At 42.6% G+C, this 25,754-nt stretch overlaps 1 protein-coding gene across 1 annotated transcript in view; it reads right to left on the bottom strand.

The window, feature by feature from the left end:
* The window catches only part of CUBN (cubilin), a 1,111,275-nt gene that overhangs the window by 204,892 nt on the left and 880,629 nt on the right, over nt 1-25,754 (bottom strand). Inside the window, exon 57 of the mRNA XM_069211549.1 lies at nt 2,388-2,570. Coding sequence (XP_069067650.1) covers nt 2,388-2,570 — 183 coding nt within the window. The remainder of the gene's footprint in view (nt 1-2,387; nt 2,571-25,754) is intronic.

The following is a 25,754-nucleotide window of genomic DNA, read 5'->3' as shown; positions in this document are numbered from 1 at the left end:
AGAATCGAAGCACGGAGTTGGAGAAGCGACACGCGGTATCGCTGACAGAGGCTGGGAGATCACAACCCGCGCTGCGTGGTTTTTGGATCCTTGTGCGGCTGGATTTCCGATGCAAGCACCATTAAAAACAATGCAATGCCTGCCCGGACCCGAGTGTGCAGACCGGATCGACGCATCGCTCTCCTGCAGAGAGAAGGAATCAAGCGCCCCGACCCGACAAAAGGAGAAATGACGCAAGGTCCCCCTTGTGAGTGGAAGCGATGCATCACAAGCCCTTTTTGATGCACACTCGCCCTTGCAGGGTTATTTTTGACGCACCCAAGGTACTTTTTCACACTAACAGTGTTAGTGTGTGTTTTGAACTACATAAAGACTCTTTTTGCTTTTTAATTGACAACGTGACTTGTGTATTGTGGATTTTTGTTGTTTTGGTCTTATTTCATTTAGCCAAATATTTCCTATTTTTCTAAACCTGTGTTGTGTCATTTTGTAGTGATTTCATTAAGTTACTGTGTGTGATGGTACAATTACTTTACATCTAGCACTCTGAAGTTAAGCCTACTGCTCTGCCAAGCTACCAAGGGGGTAAGCAGGGGTTAGCTGAGGGTGATTCTCTTTTACCCTGACTAGAGTAAGGGTCCTTGCTTGAACAGGAGGTAACCTGACTGTCAACCAAAGACCCCATTTCTAACAATATATATATATATATATATATATATATATATATATATATATATATTCACTGTATATATATTAATTGTTGATGTATTGCAACTTTTTATGCCTGTCATTGTTCAACTGCCGTGAGTATTTTGACATATACACATATTTACTGCATTCAAGTTAAATGCTCATGCTTGTGTGTTTGTGTGCTTTTATTTGACATCTGGGAAGTGCCTTAATGCATTAATTACTCAAACTAGGAGTGCTGCCTTCCTTGGTATTGTTTTCCTCTTAGTTTGAAGCAGAGAAGAACAGCAGCCCATCTCTCTCTACAAAGAAGAGTAAAAGTCTTTCTGACTGATAATGAGCTAGGTTACCTTCCATAAACTCTGAGGCCATTGCTTGTTTTTTTTCCAACTGAGGATATTAGGTATTTTTTTTTCTATATGTCCCAATGACAGCTAAATTATGGTGGCTTATTCTGCAAATAATTCATGATTAGTTATTTGTGGATGTGGATGCCAGTAATTCATGACTGTAAGCTTCAATGGGTGGACATGTGATTCCAAATTCTCTAAGTGCAGCGTAGCTTAATGTCATTTAGGAAGGTATGAAAAACCAAACTATTCAGCTACACTATCACAGCGGAACATCAAGAAGACTGTTGTTTTATGTTAATGCTTTATACACTCCTGTTGATCATTGTCAGTAATATTGCATCAGTTCTTAATTACTTAGTGTATACTTTGATAGTGTACTTTGTTGAGGCTCTCAGATTTGTGTAATGTTTTGTATTACTTGGTGTTGATTTTGCAGCCAACAAGTGAAAGAAAAAACATATTTCTCCGTTGTGCCTTGCTGGGAAATCATTATACAATCTTTTTTTTACAGAAATGTTGTTTGCCTTATTGCCTATTGTTGTAAGAAGCTGAAATGTTGGAAAAATGAATGCTTTCCATTTCTTTAGCAGCAAATCAAATTCCCTATCTTTAAAGTCCTTCTCTCTATGCTTCTGCTTTCACTGCACCTGCCTCTGTGTGATTCATTTAAGCAGTGAGCATCTACACTGGCATTGGAATGACTTTCTACAGTGAACACACTCTTCACATAAATCTAAATTTATCTTAATTACCAACCATTGAAAGACCAAGGCTTGAAGTTCCAAAAATCATTTTTCGCTTCCTGAAAATGTCTGCACAATTGTTTCATTGGGTTATATGTTCACCAGTTTTCTACTTTAGGTGACGCTCTAGGGAGAAATAAGAAATTGCCAGAAGAATTGGACCCAGGCTTACTAAAGTTCCTGGTTTATCCTGGTTTGTAAGGGACCCTTCAGCTCCTATTTAATCCCATTTCCCTTTCCCTCCAGAGTTACCTGGCCTTGACCACATACTAGGCCCAAAATGTTATTTCACAAACTCAATATTTTACCCTACAGGAAAGTGGATATTTGTATTTCAACTAGAAGCAGCAAAGTTGATTTTGCTGATTTAACACTGTCATTTATGTGGCAGGTTCATTTACTAGTACCAGCACTGATCATCACCATAATCTTGAAAAAATCGGTGTCTACGGAACGAAATACACTTTGTCATGAACAGTGAAATGTAAAACTTTTCTGCAAACGCTAGCAAACCAATGAGAATTCTTCAAAGATGTGAGACATTTTGCTTGGCTGGCTGGGTAAGTGACAGTCAAACCAACACTATCAGTGTGCGACTCACGTAAGATTTTGTACTGTGCCATGAATCCATGTGCAGTTGTTGCAGAGTTACTGTAGAAATTGAGCCGTAGAGGTCCCTGTGAACTGACTGCTCCAGGTATCACATCACCACAAAGTGCAGGGAGAGATGAAGCACTAGATCCTCTGAAGATTTTTATGCCATCATTTTGACAAACTGGGCTGCCTGAAAACGCAAAAAATATCATTTTAGATTTGGAAGGGGTCATAGAAATTAAATATTGGCCACATCCTCTTGAATCATTTTTTCATTTTTTAATGTGTACTTGTTATATGCATTTCTAAATTTACCATATGTCACACAACTCAATGCTCTAGGTAGTCATGGTTAGCAAGGAGGTGTACTACTTCTCAGTGCTACATATACAGCGTATGATTCCCTCTCCTCTTTTTTCATTTTTGCATCCAGCTTATAAGAAGACGCAATACTTACCTTTGCCTATTCACTTTCCCAGTGGGTTACACCAACTGCAATTTACGTTACTCACCCCTGGGTATCGCCTAAATATGTACGACTTTGAATAAGTGGCTGTCTCAATTTTTGTTTGTTGACTTCTTTAACATGATTGATCTGGCATTTTTAATTTGTTATCCTACATCCATGCTATCTACAGCAGATTCAGGACCAAGGTAATTCCTCATTTTCTAAGTTGCATGTAGAGCACAATTTCTTGCACTGTCACTCTTGTTCGCTAGCCCATTTCTCACCTTTCTGATTTTCTCTACAGTTGTTCTCCCCTCTTTTTTCCCCAGCAGGGACAGCTCATTTCAATTAATTTGGGTAACTATGCAATCTCACAAATTAGAGGAGACCTTTACCACATTAATTAATTTTTAATTTTTGATTGCTAAAATGTAATTTCATCTGTCTAGGATCCACTTGTATGCCATGAATATGAATATGTTGTTCATCCCAACGATGACCCTTTACTTTCCCCCAGTGAAACAGAACGTCATCAAAAGTCTGGGGCATAAAGATAATGCAATTGAGAAGATGGTCCATTAGGAACTGATTCATTTGCAGTTATAATGTATTACTTGATGTATTAGCCCTACTAGTGACCTCTTTCTTATCTATTGCCTTTTTACGATCACGTCACAGATTTTGTGTCACTGCACATACCCGCACCATGTGATCACCTGTTCAGAGCACACAAGTTTGGCTTATTGTAGATCATAGAAAGGATTGTTGCACATAAATTGGGATTCCTGATGTTTACCTTTTTTTGTACTTTTGTTTGGATGTGTTTGACAATGAAGAATTGAGGCTTTACATTTGGTAAATGAGATCAGTCCTAAGCTTTTCTCATACAAATCGTTGATTTCATGTGCGTTCGACTAATTAGTGCATTGGATTAAAAACAAGTCTACAACACTGAGACTGCATTAGTCTAGTGCACAGAAGTCGAGGATTGGAGACAGAGTTTGTAATGACCTGAAGGTTGGTGCCCAGCCTAGGGAGAAGCAGCAAAGAAAAAGGGATTGAGAACAACTCATAAAATATTGTAAAACTCAACAGCCTGGGAAGACAGAGTAGCAGATTCTGGCTCTGGGCAAGACCCCTTTAGAAGCACAGGGAGAATAAACCAACCTTGGCTTAGATCTAGCAAAAAAGGATGGAGGTGAACATTAATTCAACCAAGGTATGCATTCACAAAAATGTATACCCTTACATGCGGATACCATTCTGGTGTGATGTGGTGCATGATCACAGCTGGCACACTTCCCTTGGAAACCTTATGCTCAACTGTTCGCTCCACAGCACTCCCTGTTTCTAGTCATCTTGAACCAACTCTCAGTAGAAGTGGCATTTCACACAATAAGAGGGTATACAGTCTTTTCAAAAGGAATACATTAAATAATCTAGAGGAATCCTGACTTTCCACAAAACACCTAAGAGCAGGAACTGTTCCCACGTCTTGCGTTCATTGGCCTGCTGCTTAATATGAAAAAGAGAAGAGATATGGTTTTTATTTTAGAGCTAGGTCTCATCAGCATGCCTCTTGGTTGAAGGGGCATCCTGCAGACAGGAAAAGGTGGAAGGGGTAGACCCATTACAAAGCAGTAACAGAGACGTGTTTGGAACACTATGTAGGTATATTTGACAAAACAGTTTCAGATATTTGAATAGTTGAGGGCCAGTTTACTGTACAAATATTTCTAGTGACTTAGAAATTATTTTGAAGATGTTATTTTTAGTACCTCTGTGGTTCTGTTATGCAGAAGCCCTACCACACAATAGTTATGCTCTAAATAATATTGCCTGTACCACCTCACACAACAGAATAACACACATAAACTATGTCCCACACAGTTGCAGTGACCTTGTCCTTTTCATTATTAGAAGCACTAGTCATTTAAACCTAAACTTAACTTCCATTTTGGCAAAACTATTCCACCCTGATGGAGAACAATTAGGCCAGAATCTTTCATATGATACAATTATTGCCTATTACAAGTTTTGTCCTTTGATTTTGAAATATCATGCAGATGTTTGTGTTTACTGCACACAAGCATCCTAAGAGGTCATTCTAATTGATCATAAAAGTTACTTAAAACCAGAAGTTATGTAACTATTTACTTAGGAAGTGAATAAATTGCTAAATATCGGACAATGGCTATTTCAAGAAGGATGAAAAGATGGTCTTCTACTTGACATTCTCTCCCTGACATAGTAGACATTCTCTGCTGTAGGTTCTGATCTCAAGGAAGGGTCTGGACATTCCAAAACCAGGACCCTAAACTCTCCATGACTAACCATTATGTTTAGCCGTTTAGATGATCATTGGTAGATAGGTCAAATGTAAACATGCAAACATCCCTGCAAACCCCTGGGTGGAATGTAGCAGAATGCCAACTTTAGTAGAATCCTAAATCATTTATTCCAGTGGATGTCAGAATTTATGGAACTTGATGAATGAAGTCTGAAGACAATCCACTCCACTCTCCCAAATATAGTTCCTCCTGTGTGTAGGTAAGCACATCAGCAGAACTAATTTATGGAGGGGCAAGGGAATGGGAGTGACAGAGAGAAAAGACAGCTGGAATGGCTAAATCTTGGCACCCACACATCTCTTGTACTTGAGGGGATTCTCAATGGCATTTTTAAAAGTAAATGCCAAATTTATACTGAAAGTAAAAACATAGAGTTTTACTATGTTGCATAAGCACGAGACACATTGGAAAATATGCTTTGTAATGGCCTCTGAGAGGCCAGGTTCTTAATGAATTGGAACACAAACAATCGAAGACAGGAGTTGGGTGTAGACAGGACCCACATCTGGGCATATTCCTGCCACTTTGGGCAGCACATCAAACATATAAAAGGTGATTGGAGGAATGCTTGCATTTTGTCTGACCACTGGCAATCGCTCGGGCAGCATTGCAACCCAATGTTTGCCAAACACAACCAAATTGTAATCCAAGAAGCAAGTCAGTGTTTATAAACCAAGTCAGCAAATGCAACCAAATTGTAATCCGAGATGAGTTCAGTAATTTGGCTATATGGTCTGGGAGCAGACGAAACCGAGAAGGGAACAAAACAATATGGATGGGTGACACAGCAATGGTGAATGAAATGATTGAAAGCGAAGGAGCCAGTCCAACAAAGGATTATTACCAGGCACATTTTTGAGGAAGGTGGACTACTTATAAAGCCCTCTTGCCACTCATAGCCTGAAAGTCCCTCCCCTTGACCTCTGCCAATGAAGCTTCCGAAATCCCAGTTAACACAGATTGGACCTCCACAACCTTCTAGGCATTGCTGGCCATATTTATGGCCACCAGTCCAAAGAGCTTATTGCTGACAATACCCACCTTTAGAGCCCTCCCCTTTTGGTGCTGACTTGTGAGGTACCCTTGGTGGAAAGAAGCAACTAACCTAAGAATTTGAACAAATGTAGAGAGTTCTTTGGATCCTTCTGCTCGACCATAATGCTTCTAGGCCACTGAAAATTGCAGTTGACCCATAACCCTCCCACTATCAACTATAACCATCAGCTCAAATTCTAGATTATTGGAGGAGTGGAGTTTGTTGTTTTGCATATGGCAGGGCAAACACTGGAAACATGGAAGACTAGATGTATCTTTCCACCCTTAGGGTGTTTAATGCTATTTCACTTTGTCCCACCATTTGTGATACTGAAAAGGGACCCCAAATCTAGAAGTAAACTTGGTATAAAAAGCTGGCAGTGTCAGAAAAAGGATGGATACTCACAATGTCCCCTTTTTATATTTGCCCTGTTTTGTCAATGACAACTAGCAAATTGTTTATAGTGGATTTTTTGATTAATGTAAGTGAAGAAAGTGCACTGACACAATAAACATAAGTAGTGCTGTAACAGATAGGGCTGAGATGACTGTAATGACTTAAGGGAAAAATTGTGAATGGAAACCAAAGGAACAGAAGTTGGTAATCACCCAAAGAGGAATGCAGTGAGTTATTGTAAACAGGTTCAGAGATAGGTAACCACAACCCATTGTTGTTGCTGGTTCATTGTGTAAAATTTGAGAAACTGTTCAAAAGACTGATTGACACGTCGGGGAATGATGAGTTTTAGACCTAAAATTGATAATTCCCAACCTGTGAAGTAACACATATCAAAAGTTACAAACACACTTAGAACCTCTATCTGTGAATATTTCTAAACCCTTTGTCTGAGCTATCATTCATTTACCTCCAGGATGTTGCAGCAATGAGCATGCTTTATGTATTTTGTAGCCTATGTATCTATGTGAATGACACTCTGATGAACATATGTCTAGCACTCCATCTCATTATTTGTGGAGCATGCGTGCAATGCCATGTAAAAAGGAAACACTGAGTTATAGAGTTAGACAGTGTTTTACTCGTGTCCCTAAGGTTACTTCAAGGTAGGAATGTTGCTGTTGCTACATGTAGTAAGTAGAACTTCTTAAAATCCTGTATTTAAGTGCTGAATTTGTGGGTGTGCTTTTTCAATGTCTTGATGCTCGTCCTAACTATAACCATCAAAATGTAATCCAACCATTCAAAATCAAGGTCACCTTGAGGCTAGCTGCTTGTTGGCAAGATATGGCGTCCTGCAAAATTGTCAAGAACTCATCCATTGTTACTGACTCTTCATATACAGGCTATTACAGAAACACTGCGAACATCAGTATATAGCACTTTGTACTTTAAAACCAAAATGGCCACGTAAGCTACGACCTTTGCAGCAGGCCATTCAAATGCATACTTTGAGGGAATTCAAAGTACTGTTAAAGGTGATAATCCTTGATTAATGCACTGCTGATGCAGGAACCTTCTGTTCAGTTCTTTAATTTAAAAAAACAAACAAGCCCAGGGGCTCAAATTCTTATATGAGCTTGCAACTGTTGCTGCCGAAAGCCAGCGCTACTAACCACCAAGGGGCCTGTTTACAAGGAGCTTGCACCGCCATTGCATCACTTTCTTTTAGGCATGGGCAGTGCATTCTCTGCTCCATGTTGCCCCATATCTACAAAACAATACAATGAGCCTAATGGGTCAGCTTTTGGTGGACTACGTCAAAAAACTAAATGTGCCACACAATTTATAATGTATGCAGGGTAGGCGTTCTTTCGTAGAAACTCACTTAGGACTGACACAAGTTTTCCAAAGCATGACACATCTTTGAGCTGCGTCCCTTTTAGCCTAGAATGCATTAACATTTGTATGCCTCCTTAACCCAGGAGCAGGAAATGACTTCTGACTAGTTGAAGTCACTTTACACCAAGTTATAGCTTATATAATCACATCCCTTCAACCAATAGTAGGCCTAAACATGCAGCAATCATACAATCATGTTATAGTACCCCTTGACCAACTAGGGATGATGGCGTCTGAGATAGCAACATCCACTGCAGCAATGCAATGTGATGCTGTGTACTTCATGGAGGGGACAGGCCAAGATTGTCACATCTCCACATAGGAATGGGTCCCCAAGTCCAGCCAAGTGTACTCCAAAGCACAACAATATTTGCCACTTTACAATACACTACACTTGCATCCACTCACATGACAGTGTCACTCAATATGTCACACATACAGTACATCCAGGATCAATGTAATAGTGTATAAGGTGAGTTTACCACCATTTCATACTCTAGTTCGTTGGTCTCCACACATAAGGCTACTTGCGTCACTCAGAAATGACGCATGTGTTTTTGACGCATTGCTGAAGTTATGCTAATTCTAAGCCCAAATTCAGTAATGCATCACTTTTTGGAAGCATGCGTTGCAACATGCTTCCCTCGGATGCGTTATTATTTCTGACACATCCTGGAACCCTACAACACGGAGGCCCGTATTGTAAACATATTTTTTAGGGTTTAGGATGAGTATGGGTTTTGTAAGGTAAGGGAAGTTTTAGGGTTTTTATATATAAAGGCATATATATTTATACTTTGACAATATCAATACATATCAATTTATATATATATTTATGCACACACACACACATACACACACATATACATGTATATATATATATATATATATAAATACCACCTTATTAACCCACAGCCCTTGAACACTTAAAAAAAACCTTCTCACCCCAAAATTCCTTTACCAGCCAAAAACCCATACCTACCCTATACCCTAAAAATGCCCTTTCTACCCAAAAACCCATACCCACCCTAAACATTCCCTTACCACCTAAAAAGACATACCCAAACTAAACCCTAAACATTCCCTTACTATCCAATAACCCAATATCCACCCTAAACCCTAAAAAATGCCTTACCACCCAAAAACCTATACCCACCCTAAACACAAAAAATTCTCCTAGCACCCAATAACCCAAACCCACCCTAAATCCTTAAAATCCCCTTACCACCCAGAACACCATACCCACCCTAAACCCTAAACATTCCCTTACTACCCACCATAGACCCTAAAAATTGCATTGCCATCCAAAAACTCATACCTACCCTAAAGACTAAAAATACCCTTACCACCCTTCAAATTCCATTACTACCCAAAAACCCACACCCACCCTAAACTCAAAAAATTCCCCTGCCAAAAACACATAAACAACATAAGCCCTAAAATTCCCTTACCACCCAACAACCCAATACCCACCCAAAACCCTTAAAATTATTTTACCACCCAGAAAACCATACTCACCCTAAACCATAAAAATTCCCTTGCCACCTAATAATCCACTCCTACCCTAAAAGTAGGTAGTTATATTTAGGACCTAGGTTCTTTAGAAAAAGTGTTTTTTCTTTGCCTATATCTTTGGCACCGTTCGATTAATCTTCACGAAATGTTTCAGAAAAAATCCAAAGTAATTTGAGCTGCGCTCTGGAAAATTTCAGGGTGATCAGTCAGGTGGGGGCTGAGATAAAGGGAAGTAAAATGTAGAGCATTTCCAATGTTAGTTCCAATAGGAAAAATTGAACAGCGATAGCGCAAAACCACTGGAAGGAATGACGCCAAATTTTGCAGAAAGTTTGCTCTTGGTCCAGAAAGAGCCCTTTTTATTGTTTGGTGTAAATACGTTCAGTAGTTTTTGAGAAATATAAGAAAATCCAAATTTGTAGATATATATGGATGCGAAGGATTCGCGAACCCTCCCGATCTCGTGCTGAAATCTGATTAGCTAATAACACTTCAACAACAGAAGTATTGTCAGTCATCTTGGGACTCGGCTGAAGCAGAGTCCCAGAAAAAAGTAATAAAAAATACAAAAGGGGCCAGGGTACAACCACCCTGACCCCTTAGTTCCCCCTAGGTTGGATCTGTGGCAGATCTGCAGAACTGCTGTAAAATAAAAAAATAAAAAACTAAGCACAGGCTTCTGCTCTTCGCTATCATAAAGCCCCCGGGTGGGCCAAGTTCTAGGGGCATTTATTTAGAAATTCAGGGGGGGTGCTCCTGGCCCCCTCCAGCTGCCCCAGGACCACCACCTCCCCGGGGCTGATAATGTATATGTGGGGGTCCGCATGCCCAACTGCTGCCCTGGGGACTGTCACCTCCCCGGGGCTGTCTTATAATATGCAGAGGGGGGGAGCCCAGCCCACACCTACTGCCCCAGGGACCACCACCTCCCGGGGCATTTAAGAAAAAAATGCAAGGGGGCCTGTGGTCACAGGTGCCCCGGGGACCACCACCTCCCAGGGGCTATTTTAATGTTGGAGGGGGCTGTGCAGCCCCCCTCTGGGAGCCACAGATGGCCCTGGGGACCGCAATCCCACAGGGCTAGCTCCTGCTATATCCTAGGGTGCCCACCCCTGGGACACAGATGTTTGCTATGGCTTGGCTGCAGCTCTGCAGCTGCAACCAAGCCACAGCAAACACTTCAGGTTTTGACAGCAGGTTCTGTAAAGCAGGCCCCACTGTTAAAATCCAAAGCTTTTATCTCTGTCCCCTGCACACATGCAGGGGACAGAGATGAAATGCTTCAGCAAGCACAGAGCTGCAGCTTAGAGCAGCTCCTTGTTTGCTGAAGCAATGGAAATGGGGGGGATGTCCTGAGGCTTCCCCTGCCGTCCCAGATAGCCCATAAAGGGTTTCTTTAGAAATACATTTAAAAAAAATACATATAGGGACTGAGGGGGAGCCCTTGAGGGCTCCACCATGGACCCAGGCAGCCCATAAAGGGCAAAAAAAAATCAGGGCTGGAAAATTTAAAAAAAAAAAAAAACTGAGGTTAAGGACCTTCACACTGAGGGTGCGAGTCCAGCTAGACCCCCTTCCTTTTTATTTTTTTTATTTTTTAATTGCAAGTGTTTAAATACAAAATAAAAGGTGATTTTAATTTTCTGAATAAAAAATACATTTTCCTTTTTTAAATTTGTCTCTCTCACTCTCCTTCTCAATCTCTTTCTGCCACTCATACAACCACTGAGACACTTACACACCCACTCACTAACCCACTCAGACACTCACACACCTATCAACAGACCTACTGAGACCCTCTTACACCCACTCACAGCTCCAGTCAGATAATCACAGACTCATTTAGATAGCTACGCACCCACACACAGACCAATTAACAACTTCATGTACCCACTCACAAGCCTGCACACACACTGACACACCCACTAAAACACTCATATACGCACTCTCACACCCAGACAGACACTCTCACAGCCACTCTCACCCCCAGATACACCCTCTCACACCTCCTGCCATGCATGGCCAAAGAGCTGTGCACAGCATTGGGTTGGGTGGTTAGAGGGGTTGGCTGCAGGGCCTGGCTGCACGCCAGGTCTTGCGGGCAACCTCCGCTGAGCATGGGTGAAGGCCGTGCACAGTGCAAGGTTGGGTGCTTATAGGGAGTTAACCTCAGGGCCTCAAGTAACTATAACTCATGCCCTAAGGTAGCTATACCTAGCGCCCTCTCCATGCACTGCAATTTAACCCACAAATTACGGCACTCATGACATCTTTGATTACATCATTGATAATATCAATGTAATATTTGCAATAAAATATTTTAAGAAAAAACTGTGCATGGTGGGGCCGCGAGTTATAGTTACTTCAGGTAACTCTAACTATAACTGGTGAATTTCTATGGCTTCATTTGTTTAAAATGTGAGCCTAACTATAACTTCCCTGTGGTTTTTTAAGTGAATTTCATTTTTTTTAATTTCATTTCCTAACTACTTTAGCCTCCCTATAAACTTAGTTTTTTTAGTGAATATATATATATATATATTTATATCTATCTCTATATATCTATATATCTATATATACACATATATAGATATATATATCTATATATATATATATATATATATATATATATATATATATATATATATATATATATATTTAGTTAGGACCACGTTTCCATAGAAAAAGCATTTTTTGACTTGCTGATCTTTGGCACCGTTTGACGAATCTTCACAAAATTCTCACGAAAAAGGGACCCAGTGATTCTTGTTCTGCCTGGAAAGTTTCAGGGTGATCTGTCAAGCAGGGCAGAGAAAAATGGGGACAGAAAATGTTGTGTTTCCCATGTTAATTACCATAGGACCTTTAGACTCAGCTACAGCCCGAACCGCTGGATGGAATTTCACCAAATCTGGAAGAAAGCTAGCTTTTGGTATGCAGATCATGGTTTCGCTTATTTGGTGGAAATCCATTCAGTAGTTTTGGAGATATAAAGGGAAAATAAGTTTGTATATCTAGGCCGTGGATCCTTCGCAAATATATCGTGAAAATTTGTGAATTTTCAGAAATGCATACGCAAACAGAAGCACTGTAATTGGCTGGCCACAACCTGACTAGAAAGTTGCAGCCGCCATTTCATGTTTTTGGAGAGGGTCCTGGGGCTGAAAATAGAAATGATAAGTGGTATAAGGGGTCAGGGTGGAAGTACCCTGACTCCAGGAGTGTGATATAGGGGTGTAAGTTATGGGTTTTAAATGGTTTTTCTTCACCATGCGTGATATTCGTGAATATCCTCGAATATTCGAGGATATTCAAGAATATTCAAGGATATAAAAAGAAGAAATAAAAAAAAATCACTGACTCATTCATACACTAATTCATTCACTCATACATGCACTCAGAGACTCATGCAGCCACTCACACACCCACTCAGACACGCACGCACCCAATCAGACCCACTCATAGACTCACACACTTTAAAAAGCAGCTTCCTGCTTGTGGAAGCATTGTTTTCATCATTTTCCCTGCATGCATATTGTCGAAAAGGGAATAGATGAAAACTCAGCTTCCTGCCAGTGGGAGCTGTTTGACAACTCCTGCTGTCAGAAAGCAGACATTGTTTGCTTTTGCTTGATGGGAGCTGTCAGATCTCACCAAGCAAACGCAAACAGCTATGTCCTGGGGATAGGCACACTGGGACAAAGCAGGAGCTGGCCCTGTGGGTGTGGTCCCCAGGGCCATCATTTGCTCATCGAGGGAGGCCCCACCCTCCAAAGTGTACTAGCTCTGGGGAGGTGATGGTCCCCAGGGCTAGGGGTCTGCAACAGACCCTCTTTACTCTTTTATTGTAGCCCTGGGGAGGTGGTTGTCCCCAGGGCTGCGGGCAGAGTGAGTGACCCCTGCACTGCTGCAGAAGTAGGTTGAGTGCCCCCCTGCACCCTATTAGTTTAAAGCATGCGGAAGGTTGCAGTGCACAGGACTGCGGCGGGCAAAGGCCCCCTCCAATATTTGTTTAACACCCCAGGGAGGTGGCGTTCCCTGGGCTCCATTTTTATTAAAGCTGCAGGGAGGTGGTAGCCCAGGGCTGGTAGGGGGCGAAGGGCGGCCCTCCAGGCAAAATGTAATTGCCCCCAGGACCTGGTACACCCAGGGGCTGTTTAGAAAACAAGCACAGGAGCCTGTGCTTATTTTGAAACATTATTCGGTGGATCCATGCCAACATTTAAAAAAATGTTTTTATGCTTTTTAAGCCTGGCGGGTCCTTCTGGGACCCCAGCACCAGAGATAAGGGGTCAGAGTACCCCTACCATGGCCCCTTTTCTTTATTGTTTTATGTTTTTTTCAAGATGGCTGCCAAAACTTCCTAGTTGAAGTGTTGACAGCCAATCAGATCTCAGCACAAGATTGAGAGGGTTCGCAGAGCCTTCACATCCATATATATAAATATATATATATATATATATATATATATATATATATATATATTCCAAACAAAGCAAGCCAAGGATTCCCACGCGCACCTTCAGCTGGTGCAAGGCAGGAGAGTTGGCTGAACCCTCAAAATATATATAAACAAAAAAATGATTGCCACGCACTCCACTCAGCCACAAAATGAATTTAAGTGGTTTTATTCGGTGCAGAAAAAAAAAAGGAACAACGCGTTTCAACTTTACAGTCTTCTTCTTAGTTCTACAGTCCTTACTCTAACAGATCTATTTATACTGTCTATCTTACACACCAATCCAATGCATTCTGGTTACGGTAGTTCAATTATACAATGCAAAAATGTCACTAAGTTTGTACTAAATTTCATCAATTCAAAATTTGTTAATCCCATAAAACAATATTTATAGTACAAAAAGTATATTTTATAACTTAAAAAACTGATTGTCATAAATTAGAGAAAGAACCAAATAATTATAAATAATAATTCTACAATAATCAGCCATTTCATTTGATTCATGATTAAATAAACATCAAAATTCGTCTCCATGATTATTCACTCACAATTCATTTATCGTGTGTAAATTATGTGCAGAAAAAATAAGTTAATTAGTGTAATTCTTCAATTTAATGTTCAATCGTGGCTCTAATGATCTTTGTAAATAAATGCTAATTCGATTTCATACTTTTTGTACTATAAATATTGTTTTATGAGATTAACAAATTTTGAATTGATTAAATTTAGTACAAATTTAGTGAAATGTTTGCATTGTATAATTGAACTACCGTAACCAGAATGCATTGGATTGGTGTGTAAGATAGACAGTATAAATAGATATGTAAGAGAAAGGACTGTAGAACTAAGAAGAAGACTTTAAAGTCGAAACGCGTTGTTCCCTTTTTTTTTTTTTCTGCACCAAATAAAACCACTTAAATTCATTTTGTGGCTGAGCGGAGTGCGTGGCAATCATTTTTTTGTTTAAATATATTTTGAGGGTTCAGCCAACTCTCCTGCCTTGCACCAGCTGACAGTGCGCGTCAGAATCCTTGGCTTGCTTTGTTTGGAATTGAATTAATATGACAGCGCCCGACGTCTCACAAGTTTTTCAGAAATGGCTCCTGATTCAGCACGGCGTGACCGGCGTCAGAGGACACCGGTCAAAACAGCTGACACTGCAGGGTAAGACCGTTTTACACAGATACTTTGTATCTTTGCTATTATATACAACTCGTCATTCGCCGAAGCGGCCCTCTGCAAAAAGGAAATAAGCTGTCCTTTAACACTTGGGCGGTTCAGCCCTTAGAAACTTGAATAGTGTGGTTTGTTGCTGGGTGCAGCAATTGGATTAAGTGATAACTGACTTTAACAGCCATAACATTTGAATATGGAAGCAAGGCAAACAAAACGATAGTCAGTGGCTACAAAATTATTTGATAATGGCTCTTCAATCTCGACATCAGGAACCATTTCGGCACACAATAACTCATCTTTAAAACATCTATTCTTTCAATTAGAAAAAACATTATAAAAAGGAGATTAGTAAAAGCTGGGAAATGTTATCATTAGAGAAGTATATTGAAGTCAAAAGAATTCCGAGAGGTTTACGTATATTTACCATACCAACATATTCAGGAGTAAGCTCAGATCTATTCAAAGAATGGGAGGAGAATAATACACAATGGGGGTCATTACGACCTCAGCGGTCTTTTCAAAAGATCGCTGAGGCCGTGGGAGACAGAATACCGCCATTGCCGGCGGTATTTCTGTCTCCCTATTATGACATTTCCGCTGGGCCAGCGGAAATGTCACATCAACATTGCTGCCGGCTCGTAATAGAGCCGGCGGCAATGCTGATGTGCAGCGGGTGCAGTAGCATCCGACGCGCATTTCACTGCCCGAAATTCGGGCAGTGAAATGCACGATGGGGCTATGCCTGGGGGCCCCTGCACTGCCCATGCCAAGTGCATGGGCAATGCAGGGGCCCCCAGGGGCACCCCAAGTCCCCTTACTGCCAGCCTTTCCATGGCAGTGTGTACCGCCATGGACAGGCCGGCGGTCGGGGACTCATAATCCCCAGGGCAGCGGTGCTTGCACCGCTGCCCTGGGAATTATGACCGCCAGGCGGAATCCTGGGGGGAAAGTGGAGGGGACGGCGGTATGGCCGTGGCAATTCCGCCACGGTCATAATTGCTGGCGGAACACCGCCAGCCTGTTGCCGGTGTTACCGCCAACATACCGCCGGCCGCCAGGGTCGTAATGATCCCCAATGTTCTTTAAACATGATGAGAATTCTAATTAAATATGCTAAATTGGATTTGGAAGAGATTTACAAACAAATGAAGGATGTGGAAGATAAGATCAATAAAAGAGAAGAAATTGATGAACAATCAGTATTTAGGACCAATATGGAAACCAGACTAGAAAAGTATGAAACTGAAATACAGGAACGCAAGAAAAATACATTTGTACGAGATGAAAGAGATTACAAATATGGCAGAATTCTAACCTTTGCAAGAAGATTTGAGAGTCTTAAATTTGATTTACAACGTAAGAATTTGAAGTCTGTTCAGAGCAGTGAAGACACTCCCAGTGAATCTGATATTAGTGAAGGGGAAAGTTCCTCAGAACATATGGATAATCCTAGTGGAAACACTTTTTTAGAGGAAATGCAAGTATTGTATCTAGATCAATGACTAACGAGAGGCAGAGGAACAAATTGATACCGAGGCGGTGGAAGAAAAATAGATCAAATAGAAAACAGAGGAGGAAAATCAGAAGATCTAAAAAAAGTGGAAAGAGACAATACCCCCTCAGGAGCCAAAAGAACAAATAATAGAAAAGCCAGATTTAGTAATAAACCTTTCGAATCATGAACTGACATCATCTGAACGTCAATTACTTAATAAAGGTTTATCATTCTGCCCGGAAAAAACATTTTAATTATGTAAATACTCGCATTGACATTTACAAATTTACCCGTAAGTAAAAATTGGTCAAATATCAATCCATGCATCTGAAAAAAACTGAAACAACACAGGAGGAAACATTAACCGACATTCCACATCAATCAAACTTGTGTATTAATCAAATTGGAGATTTGAAAACGCTATTTGATTTATACTTTGATTTACCGGATGAAACATATACTGAATCAGAAGTTTTAAGAGAATTGGAAATAGATACCAACAAACATCAGTTCAGTAACTTTAAAGAAAAATCTAAATTCTGTCCGGTGCTATCACCTGGAAATAAGATTGATATATTTTTGGAACTAGTATTGGAAGACGTGGAGAAGCTACAAAATGTTAGACCCCATGGTCATCGGGAAAATCTTTAAAAAAATGAATGATTGGCCTTAAAATCATTAACTGACAATGCTAATATTATAATCAAACCCGCACACAACGGTGGAAATATTGTGTTTCTGGACATACAAAATTACATGGCAGAAGCATATAGGCAACTAAATGATCAATCTAATTACAGAAAATTGAATCAGAATCCCATCAATCAAATGATTCATCAATTACATTCAAAATTAGATGATTGATATCAACAATCACTTTTGAATTTAGATGAGTTCAAATTTTTGAAAAAGGAGAATCCGACCATTCCAACAATATACTTTTTACCTAAAATACATAAATCATTAACATCACCACCAGGCAGACCAATAGTCTCAGCATGTGAATCATTATATGAGAGAATTTCTGATTATGTTGACTTTTATCTGGCACCAATTGTAATGACTTTAAGTTCATACATTAAGGACTCAGGAGATCTACTACGTATCTTATCGGAATTAAACTGGTCTGATGATTACTTATTAGTGACAATAGATGTTGTATCTTTATACACGTCTATTAATTATGATATTGGATTAAGAGCATGTGAATATTTTTTAAAACAGAAAAGTATTGTGGAATTTGAACATTCTAAGATGTTACTTTCAATGATAGAATTATGCCTCAATAACAACATTTTCCTCTTTAATCATAAGATTTACCAGCAAATGTGCGGTACAGCAATGGGCATTTCCCTTTCTCCCAATTATGCCAACTTAACAATGGGTTGGTGGGAAAGGGAAATAGCTTGGAGCAAGGATAATGATATGTTCATGGACAAAATTGCACTTTGGGTACGCTTTATCGATGATTTATTTATAATTTGGCAAGGAACACAGGATAATTTTCAATTATACTTTGATAAACTGAATCAGAATAATGTGGGTTTGCAGTTCACTTGTGAAATGAGTAAGTCATCAATTAATTTTCTAGATATCAACATCTATGTAGAGAAGAATAAATTAGAAACCACAGTCTTCCGTAAAAAAACGTCAACGAACAGCATCTTACATGGTCAAAGTTTCCATCCTAAATCACTTTTAAAAAGCATACGCTATGGGGAATTGATCAGAATGCGTAGAAATTGTTCTAATGAGAAAGAGGTACAGTTGAAATAAAAGAGACCTTACATAGATTCAAACAGAGAGGCTATAATCATCGACTTTTACAAGAAATTTAGAAAGAGTACAAAAAATTTCTCGAGATGAGACACTAGTGCCAAAGAAAATAAAGGTTACACAGCATAAATTAGAGGAAAACAATGTGAGAATGATAATGGAATACACTAAAGAAAGTGGCCTTATCAAAAATATTTTATGCAAACATTGGCATATCATACAGAAAGATCCAGATCTTGGTCCAACAATAGGCTCAGGTCCAATGATTACGTATCGAAAAGCCCCATCATTGAAAGATTATATTGTTAGAAGCCACTTCACAATAAGAAATCAACAGAATTGGCTAACTGAACAACAATGTGGCTTCATTAAATGTAACAGTTGTAAAGCTTGCAAAATTGGAAAATCAACTAAAACTGTAAAACTATGGGATAAAACGGAAATGAACATAAAATATCGAATAACTTGTAACACAAAATTTACAGTTTATGTAATTGAATGTCATTGTGGCCTGAGATATGTAGGAAGCACAATCTGCATGCTAAAGAAAAGAATCTTAGAGCATGTCAGAGCAGTGCTACGTAAGGATCTAACATATGCCATAGCCAAACACTTCCAACAACATGAAATAAACAGTTGGAGAATGTTACGATATTATGGAATAGACCACATTCCTGAACATGAAAGAGGTGGAGTAGAGTAAAAAAAAATGAGACAACTTGAATCTAAATATATTATTTCAATGAGGACAAAGACCCCGTTAGGGCTTAATTATGATGAGGAGCTTTATGTCCATCTCTGAATTAAAATGAATTAGAATTTATTTACAAAGATCATTAGAGCCACGATTGAACATTAAATTGAAGAATTACACTAATTAACTTATTTTTTCTGCACATAATTTACACATGATAAATGAATTGTGAGTGAATAATCATGGAGACGAATTTTGAGGTTTCTTTAATCATGAATCAAATGAAATGGCTGATTATTGTAGAATTATTATTTATAATTATTTGGTTCTTTCTCTAATTTATGACAATCAGTTTTTTAAGTTATAAAATATACTTTTTGTACTATAAATATTGTTTTATGGGATTAACAAATTTTGAATTGATGAAATTGAGTACAAACTTAGTGAAATTTTTGCATTGTATAATTGAACTACCGTAACCAGAATGCATTGAATTGGTGTGTAAGATACACAGTATAAATAGATCTGTTAGAGAAAGGACTGTAGAACTAAGAAGAAGACTGTAAAGTCGAAACGCATTGTTCCTTTTTTTTTTCTGCACCGAATCAAACCACTTAAATTCATTTTGTGGCTGAGCGGAGTGCGTGGCAATCATTTTTTTGTTTATATATATATATATATATATATATATATATATATATATATATATATATATATATATATATATATATATACACACATTTTGATTTTCTTTAATTTCTCAAAAACAACTGAACAGATTTATACCAAATAACAAAAAGGGCACTCTCTGGAGCAAGACCTCCCTTTCTGCCAAACTTGGTGTAATTCCGTCCAGAGGTTCGGGCGCTATCGCTGTACAAAATCCATGTGGAAAAAGTAATGGGGAAAAAGCGTTTTGAGACTCCCCCTTTTTCTCGGCCCCTGCTTGACAGATCACCCCAATACTGTGTGTTGTATTTTTTTATTTTTTATTTTGTCCTCATAAAAATGTCGCCATTGAACTCTGGTTAGGTGTCGCCAGCCTCATGAGCTCAGGAATACACTACCCTCTGGGTCATAGGATGAGACCAGTTCCCAATCTAACCAGGTCAGGGGTACATAATCACGGAACAATATACATATTAAACACCTCAGATCTTTAAAAGTTCCCAAATCTGATTCCCAAACCTACTTGCTTATCTTCTATCTATTTCCTTAAAGAAAAGAACAGACATTCTCCATTCCCTCCAATTAAGGGGGGAGGATTGGACCTAACTTTTACAAAACTTCCCTTTTTGGCAAGTAATATTAGATAAAACACCAGCTTTCTTTGATATAACTTGGGGAAAGGAAGAGAAAAAGGAAAAGAGAAGGGAGGATCTGTGTCTAAGGTCAAAATCCCAAATATAATTTACGGGGGGTCATTTCAACTGTGAAACCCAGAGAGTCAGAGATTGTCTTACCCACCGCCGACCAGAATCCTTTTAATTTCGGGCAAGCGGCAAACATATGAAGATCACCTGCCTCTAAGCTACCACACCGTTTACAATCTGATGCTGAACCGCCTCTCTTTATCTTTGCCAACCTCCCAGGGGTCCAAAGGGTAAAAAGGTGGTTCCTTCTTAACGCTGCTGATTTGACCACTGAATAGAATGTTGCCAAGGATACTTGCCATTACTGTTCCAACTCCTCATCCGGCAGAAGTCCACTCCATTTCTTATATAATGGTTGCGACACACTCTCTACTCTTGATAGAAGATGTTGATACCATCAAGAGACTTCTTTCTTTTTGTCACCAGCTACCTGCTATTCCTGCTCCATTTGCGTGGGGTCTGGGCTAGGAACCCCCTGACTTTTGAGCCACCCATTTACCTGAAAAATCTTGAATATAGATACAACCCTGTCAGTGTTAAAGTGGCGGTAATACCGTCAACAGGCCGACGGTAAAAAAAATGGGATCACGACCACGGCGGAAAGCTCCAACACAGACAGCCACTTTAACACACTGACCGCCACTGGGGAGGCAACAAACACCGCAGCAGTCCCCGCCAACAGACAGGCAGAAGACAATGTACTGCCCACCCCATCACAACCCGCCAATCAGCCAGCTTTTCCGGGGCGGTACCAATGCCATCAAAAGCACGGTGGAAACAGTGTTTGGAAAGGAAACCACTCACCACTCTACACTCAACGAAGAACCAGTATGCCATGGAGCCTGAGTTACAGTTCCTGCCCATGATGGTCTACCTCCTCATCTACCAAGAATACGAAATACGGCAGTGACGACCATGGTGAGTACTGCACCTAGTACACAGGGGGAGGAAAACGAGAGAGATACACACATGCAACACACAACACGCAACACCCAAACCCCCATCCTCACCCACAGCACCATACACACAAACACATGCAGCAACAGTACATTTACACCCCATTACCCCCTGGAAGAACTCAAGGACAAAAGGAATAGAGTTAAATAAGTGTAATTTTAGAAATAGGCAGATCTACGTAACGATAATTAAAACAGTATCCACAAAAATATACAGTTTGTACATAAGGCCGTACATTGTCCCTTCTAAATGTCCGTGGGCCACTGGGCCAAAAATCAAGGGCCAAGCCCACACTTGACTCCTGCCTCAATACGGAGAGAACACTGCAGGGGCAACAGGTTGAAAACACACAGGCACCTCAGGGGGGCAGGGGAGGGGGGGCACCTCAGCCAGAAGATTGGACAACACCACTGCTCCTCGAGGGGGCTCCATGCCCACTGTTTGGTCCTGGGGGTGCGAACCACAGTCTCTCAAGTGGGTGGTTTGCCCACTGCTTGGTCCTGGGGAGTGCAAAGCCACAGTCTCTCAAGTGGGTGGTTTGCCCACTGCTTGGTGCTGGGGAGTGCAAAGCCACAGTCTCTCAAGAGGATGCCTTTCTCCACTGGTTCTGGAGAAGGCCTTGTGCCCAGTCTGCTTCATCCTGCCAAGGAGGGGGTGAGTGGATGCTTTTCTCCAGTGGTTCTGGAGGGGGCCTTGTGCCCAGTCTGCTTCATCCTGCCAAGGAGGGGATGAGTGGATGCCTATCTCTACTGGTTAAGGAGGGGGCCTTGTGCCCAGTCTGCTTCATCCTGCCAAGGATTGTGTGAATGGATGCCTTTCTCCACTGGTTCTGGAGGGGGCCTTGTGACCAATCTGCTTCATCCTGCAAAGGATTTTGTGAGTGGCTGCCTTTCTCCACTGGTTCTGGAGGGGGCCTTGTGCCGAGTGATGCAGCACTTGGGTTGTGGCGGTTCACATTCCCTCACCTGGGAGTCTGAGAAACGGGATTTCCAGGGACTAGGTTACATGATAGTCCATGGAGGCAGGGCTAGACTCCATGCTGCGGTGGCTAAGGCTGCAAACTGGTGGTGTTGCCGGTCCAGGTGCCAGTGCTGCCAGTGCTGCCAGTGGTGGAGATATGCTCCACCCCGTCTCCTGCAGCTTCGGACGGCTGCCCACTGGGGATGCTGCTGCTGGTAGCGGTCCCACTGTCAGCGGTGCAGGTGGTGGTGCTTGCAGCGGTGCTTGCGGCAGGGCTGCTGGCCGTGCTGGCCGTGGTGCAGGTGCCGGTGCTGCCAGGAGTGGAGGTAGGCCCCAGCCCTTCTCCTGCAGTCTCAGACGGCTGCCCACTGGGGATGCTGCTGCTGATAGTAGTAGTGGCATCGGCGGTGCAGGTGGCGGTGCTTGCGGAGGTGCCTGCGGCAGAGCTGCTGGCGGTGCTTCCTGCGGTGCAAGTGGCGGGGCAGGCGGTTCTGCTGATGGCCACCAGGCCTTCACCTGCAGCCTCCGATGGCTGAAGTGCCTTGCCTTGGGTTTTCTGCCCCTTCCTCACATTGGCAGATGCTGTTGCGACCTTGGCTCTGGCAGCTGGAGTTTTGGAGGAGGCCTTGCTGGGTGGGTCCGGCACCTTGCAATTGCTGCATGTCGTCCCCTTCTTCACCTTGGCAGGTGGCGGAATGGTTTGGTCCTTTGCGGGGTTGGTGGCACACTGGCTGGCTGACGGGTATCCCCTTTGAGCCTCTGGGAGTTGGAGGTACCACAGCAGACGACGACTTGGTGGCTGAGGTGCTGGCCTGTGTTCAGGACACCCTGGCCCGAGGGTAAGGACGGGGGGGTGGGGTAGGGAACAGGTCAATGTTTGCCAGGAAAACCTTTTTAGACACACTGGGGCAGGAAGAGGGAGAGGGTTTGGGAGTGGAGGAAGAGGGAGTTGTGGTAGGAGGTGTCTGTTTGCTGAGTTTGGGTGAAGGTGCATGTGCTGGATGCTGTTGTTAGGTGGGTGGCTTTTGGGTGAGTGGGACTGGGTAGAGGAAGTTGGAGGGCGAGGCTAGACACTGGGACAAGGGCTGCCATCAGTGCGGAGGCCAGAGCCTGAAATACTCTCTGTTGGGCCACCACGCCAGCGTGAATGCCCTCCATGTATGCATTTGTTTGTTGCAAATGCCTCTCGACACCCTGGATGGCATTCAGAATGGTTGACTTCCCAACAGTGAGGGATCTCAGGAGGTCAATAGCCTCCTCACTGAGGGCAACAGGGCTAACTGGGGCAGGGCCTGAGGTGTCTGGGGCGAAGGAGATGCCCACCCTCCTGGGTGAGCGGGCATGGGAAACACATGGGAAACACCCTGAGGGGCTGCTGGGAGGGTGGTGCTGGTGGGGGGTGGTGGCTGTACCTGTTGTTGGGGTGGGCACAGAGGTGTCCGCCACCACTAGGGAGCTTCCATTGGAGGAGCAGTCGCTGTCTGTGGTCTCCCCTCCTGTCTCCATCGTGGTGCTCTCCTCGGCCTCTCTCCCACTGGTGCCCTCTACCTCAGTTGATTCGTCCTCCAGGCCCATGTGGGATGCAGCTCCCTTCGTCTCCGGTGCCTCTGCTCCTCCGCCAGATGATGCTAATGCACACAGAGACAGGGCGACAAAACAAAAAGGGGGGGGAGAGACAAAGGATACTACCGTTGGCGGACACAAACACAGGGAGCAGCCCTATGCACTAGGCCATGCCCAACCAGTTACTAAGATACTCACCAGCCCAGGTGTCACCAGCTCCAACACTATTGGGGTAGGAGTGCTTCAGAGCCTGCCCAACAAGGGACCTACCTTGCCATTTTCGCCCTGGCCTAGCGGCACCCATATCCCACATCCCCCACCCAGGTACCTCTTAACATGTGCAAAGTCAGGAGTCAGTATCTGTACTCACCCGCTTGTGGAGGCTGTGATGCCTTCAAGCCCCCATCCAACTCACGATAGGCTGATGGAACATCAGGGGGGTCATGGTGCGATGGGTACCACTTCCTCGTAGGGAGGCCAGCCCCAGCTGGGCCTCCGCCATCTTCATGCCCAGCGGCACAGGTCCTCCCACCTCTTGTGGCAGTGGGTGATCCACCTGTCAAAGACCCCCAGGGTCCGCACCTCCTTGGCGATGGCACCCTAAATACCCTTCTTCTGGTGGGTGCTGACATGAAGGGAAAAGACAGCAGATAAGGGAATTAGTCAACTGTCCGGACCGTCAGACTCATGGCCCACCAGATCCCTCCCATCCCTTGACGCACATACATTGTCCACCTTACATGCTGCACTCTGGCCAGGACGCCTCTGCCCTCACCTTCGTGTGGGTCACATGCATTCATGTCCCACGCCTCATGCTCACAGTGTACTTACCTGTTTATCTGGAGGACCGTAGAGTAACTTGTACTGGAGTAGGACCCCATCCACCAGTTTCTCCAACTCCTCCGCAGTGAAGGCAGGGGCCCTTTTCCAAAAACACATGAGCCATTGTCACTTCCAGACACAGGTCATAGCAGCACTTGCAGTGTAGGTCCTCTCCTGTGGAAGGTCAGGTAGCAAGTGAGTGGATAGATAGAAAATGGCAGTGACATCCGCGGCGGTGCATACTGTCACTGCCGGCGAACATCGCCATTGGCTCCTGGAACCCATAGGGCCCAATGATAACCAATGTGAAGTTGCGCCGTGGTATTCAACCGCCTACCGCGATGGCGCACAACGCCAGTGCAATTACCTCATTTCCACTCGTCCCTCCACACAGGTCAGGCATCCGCCATTTCAGGGGGGCACAGGGCATGGCACCTAACTGCGTCACAGCAGACATTGGCACAGCAACTTACAGTCAGGTTCAAATTTTGGTCCTGTAAAGTAAACAAATCATCATTAGTGCAATAGATGTGGGAATATGACCCTCTGCTCACCGTTCTCGTCCATAGGCTTCAACCGCTGAGGCTGAATAGGAGATGGCGGCGTCCCCCGGTGTACAGACCCTGGTGGACCTTGCGACAATGGAGGACAAACACATTATCATTACATACAGACTTGATCGGGCCACCATCCAAGAACTATGTGCCCAATTGGAGCCAGACCTGATGTCAGCTATCCGCCAGCCCACAGGTGTCCACCCTCTAGTGCAGGTCCTGTCAGTGCTCCATTTCCTGACAAGTGGTTCCTTCCACACAACAGTGACCATGGCATCAGGGATGTCTCAGCCAATGTTCTCCAACATGCTGACCAGAGTGTTGTCTGCCCTGCTTAAACACATGCGCAGCTACATCGTCTTCCCCCAGGTGGAGGATTTGGCCACAGTGAAAGTTGA

Source organism: Pleurodeles waltl, chromosome 10, assembly GCF_031143425.1.
Source record: "Pleurodeles waltl isolate 20211129_DDA chromosome 10, aPleWal1.hap1.20221129, whole genome shotgun sequence".
NCBI classification, from domain to species: Eukaryota; Metazoa; Chordata; class Amphibia; order Caudata; family Salamandridae; genus Pleurodeles; species Pleurodeles waltl.
The sequence above is the reverse complement of the archived record's forward strand: the minus strand, read 5'-3'. Positions and strand labels throughout refer to the sequence as shown.